This window comes from Rhinoderma darwinii, chromosome 4, assembly GCF_050947455.1.
Source record: "Rhinoderma darwinii isolate aRhiDar2 chromosome 4, aRhiDar2.hap1, whole genome shotgun sequence".
NCBI classification, from domain to species: domain Eukaryota; kingdom Metazoa; phylum Chordata; class Amphibia; order Anura; family Rhinodermatidae; genus Rhinoderma; species Rhinoderma darwinii.
The window spans coordinates 300,193,360-300,206,952 of record NC_134690.1 but is presented as its reverse complement, the minus strand read 5'-3'; the positions used below and the strand labels follow the sequence as shown (position 1 = coordinate 300,206,952).

At 40.7% G+C, this 13,593-nt stretch overlaps 1 protein-coding gene across 7 annotated transcripts in view; it reads left to right on the top strand.

Annotated features, from left to right (window-relative positions):
- The window catches only part of ZDHHC14 (zDHHC palmitoyltransferase 14), a 195,136-nt gene that overhangs the window by 130,947 nt on the left and 50,596 nt on the right, over positions 1-13,593 (top strand). For 6 of the 7 annotated variants that reach the window (XM_075862670.1, XM_075862669.1, XM_075862666.1 and 3 more), the window contains 2 exons: positions 364-524; positions 3,402-3,560. In XM_075862670.1, coding sequence (XP_075718785.1) covers positions 364-524; positions 3,402-3,560 — 320 coding nt within the window. Of the gene's footprint in view, positions 1-363; positions 525-3,401; positions 3,561-4,828; positions 5,009-13,593 lie in introns of those variants that run through there. The other variant, XM_075862671.1, reaches the window with a different exon arrangement.

Here is a 13,593-nt window from a genome sequence, read left to right as displayed (position 1 = left end):
GGACCCCATTGTCTTGTATTGGGGTCCGTCACGGTTCCAGTATTGTTGACCGCAAGAATTGGGTTGTAGGCTGTGCAGTTTTTGCTGTCAAAAATACTGGAAATCTGATGGACTTGCTAAAACACTAGTATGAACGGAGGCTTGGTAATCATGGATTTCCATTCATAGGTAACATTGTTCCTGCTGCAGTTAGTTATGGAATGATGTGATGTGGTGTTGATGTCAACAGTCATGCTACAGATGGATGTTATATGATATGTCACCGCTAGAGAAGAAGCACACACAACACTATGGAGGAAAAAAAAACGTCTTGTCCATAGTATTTTATTCTAATATTTTACCCGATTTTGTCTTTCTTTGCAGTTGTCCTTATCTAGCAGTGGAGATTACTCCTGCGATTCCTGTTATAGGCGGAATCCTTGTCTTCTTTGTAATGGGGACGTTATTGAGGACAAGTTTTAGTGATCCAGGTGTTCTTCCACGTGCCACTCCAGATGAAGCAGCAGATTTGGAAAGACAAATAGGTAATTCTGGAGTATAAATAGGTGATCTAGATATATATATATATATATATATATATATATAATAAAAGTGATAATTGTTATATATTTGTTTTTTTATCAATTAACTACGTGCAAATGTACTACTTTATGTATACAGCCTTCAGTACAGGGGTAAGAAAAACCTGCTTTTCCCCTGCACTGAAAGTTTTTGGGTGAGCATTTTAGAAGAGTTAGGGCTGATCAAATCTTCGTCGGAGACTCCGTTAGGGACTGCCGTCACAGATTCAGTTGTTTTTGCTGTACAAAATAGAACTGCAATCTGCGCTACTATGTGCAGAAAAATTATTAGAGACCATGACGGAGACTCAACGAAAGCCATTAAAGTCAATGGGTTTCGTCGGACGATGTAGGTTTCCATAATGCTACGGACCCTGGGCATCCGGTATTCTTTGCTCTGCTCCTATGATGCAGCAGAACAATGGAACCCGGAACGCAGGTGTGTACGAGCCCTTAAAATATAGAGGATCATGGCACTCACTGATTTTTAAATACTTTTCTTCTTTATTGCAAGCAGATGGTTACGTCTCCCGGTAATGCAGTGGCAGGTTTATCCCGGATACATATCTGTAGTCGTCAGTAAATGGAACTTTCTGCGCTATTGAGCTTGGTGTATAGCAGTATGCAATTCACTTCTCTCTAGTGTCGGCTGCAGGTTGCCAACAAGTTATCCTTTAAAGGCGATGTACACATTTTGATATCTATTTTTTTATTTCTATAAAAATGTTTTTCCTTGTGATGGGTGCAATTTTCAAAATACTTTTTATTAAAAAATGTTACTTTTTGAGATACAGCTACTATGTATTCTCTATACAGAGCAGCTGTATTGTGCATGAAGACATTAATCTGTATGCACTATACAAAGCGGTTGTATCAAAGTGAATTTTTTTTAATAAAAATTATTTTGAAATCATACTGATAGAACTTATTTTTTTGGGGTGTATATATAGCTTTTAAAGCTATGGCATTTATCAGAAAAACAGAGTTTCAGTTGCTATAAGGCTGGGTCAGCATTTATAATGCAGCCGAAAGGAACGCATCTGAAATAACGCATGCGTTTGTGTAAGAATTTTTCATTTTTTAAAATGTTTCTGCTATAATCTAGTTCTGAAATGGTCCTAGGTATACAGTTGCAACACAATGTAAATACCTGTGGGTAACTAAACGCATTTTGTCTTTGCAGGATTCCAAAAATGTACGGTGTGAACACAGCCTTAAATATATTAACCCTTTCCCGCTGCAGCCATTTTTCAGCTTTTCATTTTCGTTTTTTCCATTCATAAAGCCATTTGGGGGCCTGATTTTTGCGGGACGATTTGTAGTTTTTCATGGCATCGTTTATTGTACCATACAATGTACTAGGAGATTGGGAAAAAATTCTTTGAGGTTTTGTTTTTTAAATTGGGGGGTATGTTTTTACGACATTCACCTTGTGATAAAAACTTCATTACTTTATTCTGCGGTTTAAATTTATATTGTTTTGGTTTTTTTCATGTTCTACAACTTTTACAAGGAAAAAAACGAATTTTGTTGTTTTGTCACCATATTCTGAGACCCATAACTGGTTTTTTTTTTCTGTTGATTGAGCAGTTTGAGGTCTTATATTTTTATTTTTGCGTGACGAGTAGTAGTTTCTAGTAATACAATTGTGGAGTACATAAGACTTTTTTTTGGTCACTTTTTATTAAAATTTTTTTTTGGGGAGTTAAGGTGACCAAAACCCGGTGATTCTGCCATTGTTTTCTTTTACGGCGTTCACTGTGGGGTAAATACTGTTATATTGTTATAGGTCAGACTTTTATCGACACGGCGAAGCCAGTTATTCTAATTTCTCTTTTTTTTTTTTTTTAGATTGCTTTTGTGGGAAAAGGTTTTCGTTTGTTTTTGACTTTAGAGATATATATTTTATTTAATGGTCCTAGGGGACTTGAACTAGCGATCGTTGGTTCGCTTACACAATGTACTGCAATACTAATGTATTGAGTCAGAATGGGGAGCCGATCCTTAACGGAGAGCAATGTATTACATGGATGGCGGTTCATTTGATTGCCCGCCATGTAATACTACATTTTCCCTGCAACAACCCCATTAAGGCCCAACATTCTGTACTGATAACTTCATGTTGTGATTGCAGACAGGGGGCCTTCATTAGGCCCCCAGCCAGCCAGCCATGGCAAGGGTCAGCTCCCTGCGATCGGATGGAGGGAGGGCAATGGCACGTCAGAGGGGGCCCCTCTCATTCAAACGGCATGGTCGCTATCTAAGCGGTTTATTGAGCGGGATCCTGCTCATTAAACTAAAGTGTTGGCTGTAAGATACAGCCGATAAGCTTGCTCTATGGACGGGCTTTGCCCGTGGGCCTGTTTCACTCGACCACTCATCGGGAAGGGGTTAATAAATTAGTGCAAAATTGTCAACTTATTTAGATATAAATAAGACTTGGGTTTTAAGGTGCCCAGGAAGTAAAATGGATTAAGCTGGCCATACGCAATAGATGTATGTTGGCTGAACCTGCTAATTTCAACCATTTAATGTATATGGCAGGCATCCCCGATGGCAAATGTCGGGAGAGAAGGGTCGAGCATGTTGAATTTTCAACATGTCCGATTCTTTCGTTACATAGTAGACAAGCCGCTGCCAGACAACTCAGACATACCAATAATGAAGGTAAGGAAAACCATATTTAGCTTTTTTATTTTAGTTAATTTTTTTTGTGTGTATTTCACCAGTCAGACATAACTGTCAGCTGGAACATGCACCTCCAATCCACTTTAAAAGTACTTGGCTGCCTTGTTTTTTTTTAAGTCACTGTGATAAATATTTTTTTTCTCTCATTCATAGATGTTGCAAATGGGTCAACTTCAGGTGGATATCGACCTCCTCCCAGAACGAAAGAAGTTGTCATAAATGGACAAACGGTGAAACTGAAATATTGTTTTACCTGCAAAATCTTCCGCCCACCTCGTGCCTCACACTGCAGTTTATGTGACAACTGTGTTGGTAAGTAGAGAGAAGACCAAGACCGAATTAGGGATTCATCGATCAGGCTGCATTTATTCTTACGTGTACTAAATCTTCCCTTAGTGCCAGCTATGCTGCATTTCTGACATGTCAGATGTTTAGATGCTGATGGTGCAATGTTAAACAGCAGTTCAATTCGAGATTCCATTAAGTAAACAAGTAGCACTGCGGTCCAGTATAATTCAACATAGGATGATAAAAATTGAGGCGTAGCGGGCGCTGCTAATACAATTCCAAGACAGGAGGTAACCGTGTATAGATTCTTTATTGTAGTAGGATATAGCGATGCATTTCAGCACTGAACTGGTGCCTTAGTCGTTTGTTGTATAACAAAACAAAATACTGGGTCACATGAATACGTAGAAATGCGGGACAAATTTGACGTGATGTAATTAGGTTGGGCGTAGGTATACAAGGGGTCAACCAATCAGAAAATCACGTAATGTTTCTGGAGGTTCATAAGTACTGTACATGAAACATTATGATACCGTGCATAATATAAAAAAAAGTCAAGATACCTAGCGCATTTTGCATCGTATTATGGTAATTGGACACTTGTCTGATCAACTACAAATACTGAAAAGTCAAGGTACCCAGCACTCTGCTTGTAATAAAGGAAAAACTAAATAAATGCACGAACGGAGAGATTACACATCTGTAGACCTATATATATTGTGAGTAATAAGTTCACATAGAAGACTCAAATTAATATCAGGAAGAGATTATATGAATGATAAACCATTGTAGTGGTGATAATGGAACATATATTCCAGAGATTTCTAGCAGGGGTGGCGGAATATTTAAACTAGGGCTGAGGAGGGAGGTCAATGTAGAAAACAAAGGGGTATTTAGGTTAGAGAGGGGTCAGACTATATTGGTGGGGGAAGAATTACTGTAGGGAGAGGACTAGGCAACAGGATAAGGAGATCCATGTGTTACAAAACATTGAAAATGTCAAATGACATTTCTGATACCGAACTTGACAAATTGAAATGCAAGTTAAAGTGTACGTTCACAAATCCCGTGAGTCTAGCAAGCAAAATGGAGGAACATATTGATATACTAGTCCTTCTCAATGAATTAGAATATCATCAAAAAGTTAATTTATTTCAGTAATTCAAACCGTGAAACTCGTATATGATATAGATTCTTTACACACCGTGATCAATTTCCAGCATTTTTTTTTCTTTTAATGTTTTAGATTATGGCTAACCGTTAATGAAAATCCAAAATTTAGTCTCAGAAATTTTGAATATTGGGTGATGGTTCAAGATTGTAGACTAATGGTGTCACACCCTAACCACCACAACACCTGTAAATGTTTCCTAAGCCTCTATATGGTCCAACAGTCTGCTATGTAATCGTGGAGAGGACTGCTGACCTGACAGTTGTCCAGAAGACAGTCATTCACACCCTCCACAAGGAAGGTAAGCCACAAAAGGACATTGTGAACAGCCAGCTTCTTTAGCAGAGTGCTGTATCCATGCATATTAATGAGGAGGGAAAAAGTGTGGTAGATAAAGGTACACAAGCAACTGGGATAATGGCAGCCTTGAATGTATTGCCAAGAAGAGGCCATTCAAGAATCTGGGGGAAATTCACAAGGAGTGGACTGCGGCTGGAGTCAGTGATTCAAGAGCCACCACACACCGACGTATCCAGGACATGGGCTACAACTGTCGCATTCCTTGTGTCAAGCCACTCATGACCCAGAGATAACGTCCGAAGTGTCTTACCTGGGCTAAGGAGAAAAATGACTGGTCTGTTGCTCAGTGGTCCAATGTCCCGTTTTCAGATGAAAGTAAATTTTGTATTTAATTTGGAAATCTCGGTCCCAGAGTCTGGAGGAATAGTGGAGAGGCATCAATCCAAGTTGCTTGCGGTCCAGTGTGAAGTTTCCACGGTCAGTGATGGTTTGAGGAGCCATGTCATCTGCTGGTGTTGGTCCACTGTGTTATATCAAGTCCAGAGTCAGCGCAGCCGTCTACCAGGAAATTTTAGAGCAGTTCATGCTTCCCTCTGCTGACAAGCTTTATGGAGTTGCTGATTTCATTTTCTAGCAGGACTTGGCACCTGCCCACACTGCCAAATGTACCAATACCTGGTTTAATAACCATAGTATTACTGTGCTTGATTGCCAGCAAACTCGCCTGACCTAAACCACATAGAGAATCTATGGGGTATTGTCAAGCGGAAGATGAGACACTAGACCCAACAATGCAGATGAGCTGAAGGCCGATCTCAAAGCAACCTAGGCTTCCATAGCACCTCAGCAGTGTCACAGGCTGATCGCCTCCATGCCACGCCGCATTGATGCAGTAATCATACATGCAAAAGGAGCCACGACCAAGTATTGAGTGCATATACTGTACATACTTTTCAGTAGGCCAACATTTTGGCTTTAAAATTCATTTTTGAAATTGGGCTTATATAATATTCATATTTTGGGTTTTCATTGAGTGTATTCTATATATGTGCGTTTCACTTTTTTAATTGAATTACTAAAATAAATAAACTTTTTGATATTCTAATTAATTGAGAATGACCTGTAGTTGGTGTTGCTGAAGCATGGCTAGACTTCACATCACTGGGCTGTAAATCTACGGGGTTTACACGGTTTCGGAAAGACGGCAAATAGGAAAGGCATTGGTGTATGTCTATATGTGAGAAGTGATATAAAGGCGAGTGAGAGAGGCAACAGTGGGTGAAGATTGTGAGGAGGTTGAAAACTTGTGGGTGGAATTTAACCCCTAGGCATACCACAACGCAACTGTACGTCCATGTGGCCAGTGTCTTAGTGCACGGGGACGTACAGTTACTGCGCAGTTCCCGGTGTACCAGGAGGCCAGTTGTCCCTGACAGCTGACACTCCACTGTATGCCGATCAGCGGCTTATTAACTGATTTTGGCAATTAACCCCTTAATTGTGGTGATCCATTGCAATCACCGCATTTTAGGGGTTTCTAGCACATCGGCAGACCTCACAATGAAATTGTGATGTTTCCAGATCGCTAGCATGGCGACTGGAGGCCAAGTAATGGCCTCCATGTCTGCCATGTACGGAAGCCTATCAGGACCAGCCTCCTGATAAACTTCCTGTCAGAGTCACAGGACGTCACTGCCGTTCGCGATGCACACTGTCAGCGACAGTGTGCATCGGGAACTGAGGTTAGCTGTCCCTGACAGCTGACACTCCACTGTTGCGCCGCTGATTTTGGCAATTAACCTGTTAAATGCGGAGCTCGATTGCGCGATTGCGATCTCCGCATGTAGGGGTTTTGTAGCACATCAGCAGCCCCCATGCAATTGTGGGGGCTGCTGATGCTTGTGATGCCACCCGGGGGCCAGAACACGGCCTCCGGGTCTGCCATGTACGGAAGCCTATGAGGACCAGCCTCTCGTAGACTGTCGGAGTGACTGTGACGTCATACTGACAGTTGGAATACGTTACACTACCTAGGTAGTGTAATGTATTCTAGCAGCGATCAGAGCTGCAGGTAAAAAAAAGTGTAAAAAGTAACAAAGTTAATACAATTTTTTTACAAAAGTGTAAAAAGAAAAGATTTTTTTTTTCCCTATAATAAGTCTCTTATTATAGGGAAAATATGAAAAACGTTAGACATATGTGGTATCACCGCGTTCGCAACGACCCAATCTATAAAACTATAAAGTTATTTTTCCAACACGGTGAACGCCGCAAAAAAAAAACAAAACTAAAAACAATGCCAGAATCACTATTTTTTTGGTCACCGCCCCTCCCAAAATATAGAATAAAAAGTGATCAAAGTCACATGTACCCGAAAATAGTACCAATAAAAACTACAACCCGTCCGGCAAAAAAGAAGCCCTTACACAGCTGTTTTGACTGAAAAATAAAAGTAACGGCTCTCAGAATATGGTGACACGGAAAATAAATTATTTTATAAAGAAGTGATTTTATTGTGCAAATGGTATTGCCGTAATCGTACCAACCCGCAGAATAAAGTAAAATTGTCATTTATAGCGCATTATGAACGCCGTAAGAAATAAAGAATTTAAAACGGCAAAATCACAGATTTTTGGTCACCAAAGTTCTAAATAAAATGTAATAAGTGGTCAAAAAGTTGTATGTACCAATAAAAACTACTGCTCATACTGCCAAAAATAAGCCCTCACACCGCTCAATTCATGGAAAAATAGAAAAGTTATGGCGTTTGGAAGGCGGTGAGTGAAAAACTAAAATGGAAAAGCAAAAAAGGATCAGTCCTGCAAAGGTTAATTAATTTTTTATTAAAAAAATTATGACCACATGTGAGGTATTGTCGTACTTGGGAGAGATTGCGTTACAAATTTAGGGTGACTTTTTCTCCTTTATCCCTTGTGAAAACGAAAAAAAATCAACATTTTAGTGGACAAAAATGTTTATTCATTTTCACGGCCTAATTCTACTAAATTCTGCAAAAAAACTGTGTGGTATAAATGCTTACTATACCCCTAGAAAAATTCCTTGAGGGGTCTAGTTTCCAAAATGGGGTCACTTTTGGGGAGTTTCCACTGTTTTGGAACCACAAGACCTCATCAAACCTGACATGGTGCCTAAAATATAATCTAAAAATAAGCAGGCCCCAAAATCCTGTAGCGCTCTTTTGCTTCTGAGGCCGGTGTTTCGGTCCATTAGGGCACTAGGGCCACATGTGGGATATTCCTAAAAACTGTAGGACGTGAGCAATAAATATTTAGTTGTGTTTCTCTGGTAAAACCTTCTGTGTTACGCAATTTTTTTTTTTCTTACAAATGAATATCGGCAAAAAATTTTTTGGTCAATTTCACCTCTACTTTGCTTTATTTCCTGTGAAACGCCTAAAGGGTTAAACTTTCTGAATGCTGTTTTGAATACTTTGAGGGGTGCAGTTTTTAAAATGGGGTGATTTATTGGCGGATTCTAAAATATAAGGCCCTCAAAAACACAAGATCTAAACTGGTCCCTGTAAAAATAGCCTTTTGAATTTTCTTGAAAGTGTGAGAAATTGCTGCCATAGTTCTAAGCCTTGTAACATCCTAGAAAAATAAAAGGATGTTCAAAAAAATGATGCAAACATAAAGTAGACATATGGGAAATGGTAACTAGTGACTATTTTGTGTGGTATTACTATCTGTTTTACAAGCAGATACATTTAAATTTAGAAAAATGCACATTTTTGTAAATTTTCTCTACATTTTGGTGTTTTCCACAAATAAATATTGAATTTATTGACCAATTTTTCCCACTATCATAAAGTATAATATGTCACGAGAAAACAATCTCAGAATCGCTTGGATTGGTAAAAGCATTCCCAAATTATTACCACATAAAGTGACACATGTCAGATTTGAAAAAATCGGCTGTGCCACAAGGCCAAAACAGGCTGCGTCCTAAAGGGGTTAAAAGGGAGGTAAACGCACACAAATTAATTTTAGTGTAATCTAACGACCCCGCCCCCCCCCCCCCCCCCTCACCCAATATAACTGAGGAGATGTAAGGTCAGCTATATAAACAGATGGAGCGGGCTGCACAGGGGGGTACTGTAGTAATAATGGGAGATCTTAATTACCGGGATATTAATTGGTGTCATGGTTCGGCTACAACTGCCAAGGGGAGACATTTCCTCAACCTGCTGCAGGAAAATTTTGTGGCCCAGTTTGTGGAAGACCCGACTAGAGGTGAAGCTCTGTTGGATCTGGTCACTTCTAATAATGCAGAGCTTGTTTGGAACGTCAATGTTCGTGAAAACCTCGGTAACCGTGATCATAATATAGTTCTATGTTACCTATACTGTAAAAAAAACAAACACAGGCTGGGAGGGCAAAAACACTTAATTTTAAGAAGGCCAACTTCCCCAGGATTAGCGCTGCAATTCAAGATATTTAGATATATAATTGGATTGAGAATTGGCTCAAGGTCCGTATCCAGAGTTGTGGTAAATGATTTCTACTCTGATTGGCCCCCTATTCTAAGTGGTGTTACCCCAGGGTTCAGTGCTGGGTCCACTATTATTCAACTGATATAGAGGATGGGATTAATAGCACTATTTCTATTTTTTGCCGATGACACTAAGCTATGTAGCATTGTTAAAGAGGCTCTGTCACCACATTATAAGTGCCCTATCTCCTATATAAGGAGATCGGCGCTATAATGTAGGTGACGGTAATGCTTTTTATTTAGAAAAACTATCTATTTTAAACCACTTTATTAGCGATTTTTAGCTTTATACTAATGAGTTTCTTAATGCCCAAGTGGGCGTGTTTTCACTTTCGACCAAGTGGGTGTTGTATAGAGAAGTGTATGACGCTGACCAATCCGTGACCAGTCGGCGTCATGCACTTCTCCCCATTCATTTACACAGCAGCATCGTTTCTTATTAGAACACGATGTGCAGCCACATACAGACATTAACGTTAATCAAGTGTCCTGATAATGAATATACTTTACCTCCAGCCTGGACGTCATGTGTATTCAGAATCCTGACACTTCTGAATCTTTTCTGTGAGATTTCCATCGTAATCTCGCGAGATTACGCGTGGCTTGCTGGAATCTCACAGAAAAGATTCAGAAGTGTCCGGTTTCTGAATACACATGACGTCCAGGCTGGAGGTAATGTATATTCATTATCAGGACTCTTGATTAACGTTAATGTGTGTGTATGTGGCTGCTCATCGTGTTCTAGTAAGAACGCGATGCTGCTGTGTAAATGAATGGAGAGGAGTGCATGACGCTGATTGGTCAGCGTCATACACTCTTCTGTACAACGCCCACTTGGTCGAAAGTAAAAACACGCCCACTTGGGCATTAACAGGTTCCCGACCGCTGGCCGTATTTATACGGCCAGCGGTCAGGGTCTCTGAAGTCCGCCGTATAGACTATCGCGTGCACACAGCTCTGTGCTCTGGCTGTTGCTAACAGCCATGGGCACTGGGCAGAATGTCAGGGGCCAATCTTTTGGCCCCTGAACTTGTGATCGCTGTGACAACCAATCACAGCGATCACATGCATTTCTGCATAGAAAACAGTGTGCACGCGATCGCGTGCACACAGCCCTGTGCCCACGCTGTTACCAACAGCTCTGGGCACTGGGCAGAGTATCAGGGACCAATCTGATGGTCCCTGAACATGTGGTCGCTGTGAAAACCTATCACAGCGACCACATTTGTTTTATTTTGACTTTTCTGGCAGTAAATCTCCTGCCTCTTTTCTTCTCAAACATTGTTTCAGTTTGAGGAGAAGAAGAGACTCGGGAGAATTGCTGCCAGAAGAATACAGTTACACAAAAAATACAGTTACACTCTAAAACATCCTCTGTATAGATAGATTTCTATCTATCTATACAATCTATCTATCCATCTATTTTTTTTCTATCTATCTACCTTTCTTTCTTTTATTCTATTAGAATAGGCAGGTAGGGAGTATATAATTATATATATATATATCCACATATATATAATATATATAGCAATAGCGGTTTATTTTTTTGTTAGCGGTAGTGTAGATATATATAGCAGTTTGTGTGTTTTATATTAAAAAAAAACACAAAAAAAAACAATTTGTTTAGTTAGTGTTAGTTACGTTATGGCGAGGAAATTGTTTAGCGCCAAGGAGGCATACGCCATGCTGTGGTCTGAGTCGGAGACCGCATCAGAGATGGCGTCCGAGATGGAACCTGTTTTAGGTAGTGACGATGACAGCGTCACTTCAGGTTCATCTTCAGGGGACGTTGTCCCTGATGCAGTTGAAACTGCAGAACTTGAAAGCGCAGGGCCAAGTAGCGCTGTAGCACGGGACAGCCTGGTCCCTTCAGTCCAGGCTCTTGTATGGGCACCTGCCCCATCTTTTGGGCCTAGAATCCACGGATTTACTGCCACTCCTGGCATAACCGTGGACAATACAAATTTTGTCCAAATGGATTACTTCCATTTATTTATAACGGACGACATCCTAAATCAGATTGTCCACGAAACAAATTTATATGCCATTCAATATATAAGGCAGAAACCTTCATCCACCCATGCCAGAGATTGGACGCCCACCAATTTGCTGGAATTAAAAAAAAATTTGGGGCTCACCCTAAATATGGGTATTGTCAAAAAGCCCTCCATTAGGTCTTACTGGTCAACAAGACCCGCCCAAGCCACCCCAGTATATTCTGCAGTAATGCCCAGGTCTCGTTATGAGACAATAATGAGGTTCCTCCACTTCAATGACAACGCACAGGCCCCCCCAAGTACCGATGCAAACCGGGATCGGTTGTTCAAAATAAGACCGCTAATAAATTCCCTGAATAATTTATTTCTGCAACTCTACACCCCTGAGTAAGTGTGGACGAATCCCTCCTCAACTTTCATGGCAGACTTAGCTTTCGCCAATATCTACCTTCAAAAAGGGCAAGATATGGCGTTCAGCTCTACAAATTGTGTGAAAGCGGGTCAGGATATACCACCGCCTTCAGAATTTATGAAGGGCGGGACCGCACAATAAATGTTCCTGGATGCCCCCCTGATCTTTCCACCAGCAGTAAGATCGTGTGGGAGATAATGCAGCCTCTGCTTCACAAGGGGTACCACCTGTACGGTGATAATTTTTATTCGAGTGTGCCCCTGTTTAGGCATTTGCATGCTGCAAGGACTGGGGCATGTGGTACCATGCGCAAAAACAGAATTGGTTTTCCACAGCAATTAGTGGGGAAGCGCATGGTAAAGGCGGACTCCTGTGCTTATGCATCTGAAGAATTGCTGGCGGTCAAGTTCAGGGATCGCAAAGATGTGTATGTGCTAAACACGATTCATACCGCAGGAACAGTGGCAGTGAGGGAAAGGGGGGCAACATCGGACAAGCACAAACCAGTGAGCGTGTCCGAATATAACAAGTACATGGTGGATTTAAGCGACCAGGTTTTACAGCCCTATTTAGTAAAACGCAAAACTAAAACCTGGTACAAAAAAGTGGCCATTTATTTGTTACAGGTGGCCATCCACAACTCATTTCTGCTCTACAAAAAAAACAGAGGCAGAGACACATACCTGGATTTCCAGGAAAAAATTATTGAAGGCCTCATATTTGATGTTCAGGACACCCGAGAATGCCCCCAGTCTGAGGATGTCACGCGACTGACTGAAAGACACTTCATCAGTCGGATTCCCCCAACACCAACCAGAAGCAACCCTCAGAAAAAGTGCCGCGTCTGCAGAAAAGACGGGCACCGCAAAGATTCCCGATATTTCTGTCCCTCATGTCCCTCACAACCAGGCCTGTGCATTGAGCCATGTTTAAAAAAATACCACACTGTTCTGAATTATTAGATTTTAGTTAATTCGTTGAAAATATATTTGCCCTACATTACGTTTTTATTTTTCCCCTGATTTTACTCCAAGGGTGAGGGAGGGAATGGGTGGGTGGGGGGTGGATGTCATGTTTGCATATTCTCTAAAGTTCATCTGCTGGAGAGCTCCATTTGCATAAACCTGCAATTTCTTATTTTAGAAAACCCAAAAAAATAAATTCCCATTATACCCCTAGATGAATATTTTGGGATTTCTGCTTCAAGAGCAGATTTTTTGGAAGTGTTATAGAAACTGAGTTTTGTAAAACCAGCTTTGAAAAAAAGCGATTTGTGAAATAAGCTTCTTCTATCGTCCGCCCTCCTACTTCTCTATGTGATAAATAAGACACACATATTTGGTATCCCCATGCTCAGGAGAAGTGGAAGAATGTGAAAGGAGATGAATTTTGTCCGTGGTCTATGCCGTGTGTGAAAAATGCTAGCATAAACTGACGCATTTGCTAAAAAATTGCTAATTTTATTTTGATACATCTTATTCAAGAAACTTTCAGAAGAAAACTGGACTGTCTAAAAATATGATAAACCCCTTGAAGAAAACCTTGTGGGGTCTACTTGCGTGAATGAAGTAATTTATGGGGTGATTCTAATCTTTCAGCAGCATTAGGCCCCCCAGAAAACCGTATGCGGCTATAAAATCAAGTGCAGAATTCCTGGACCGAAAA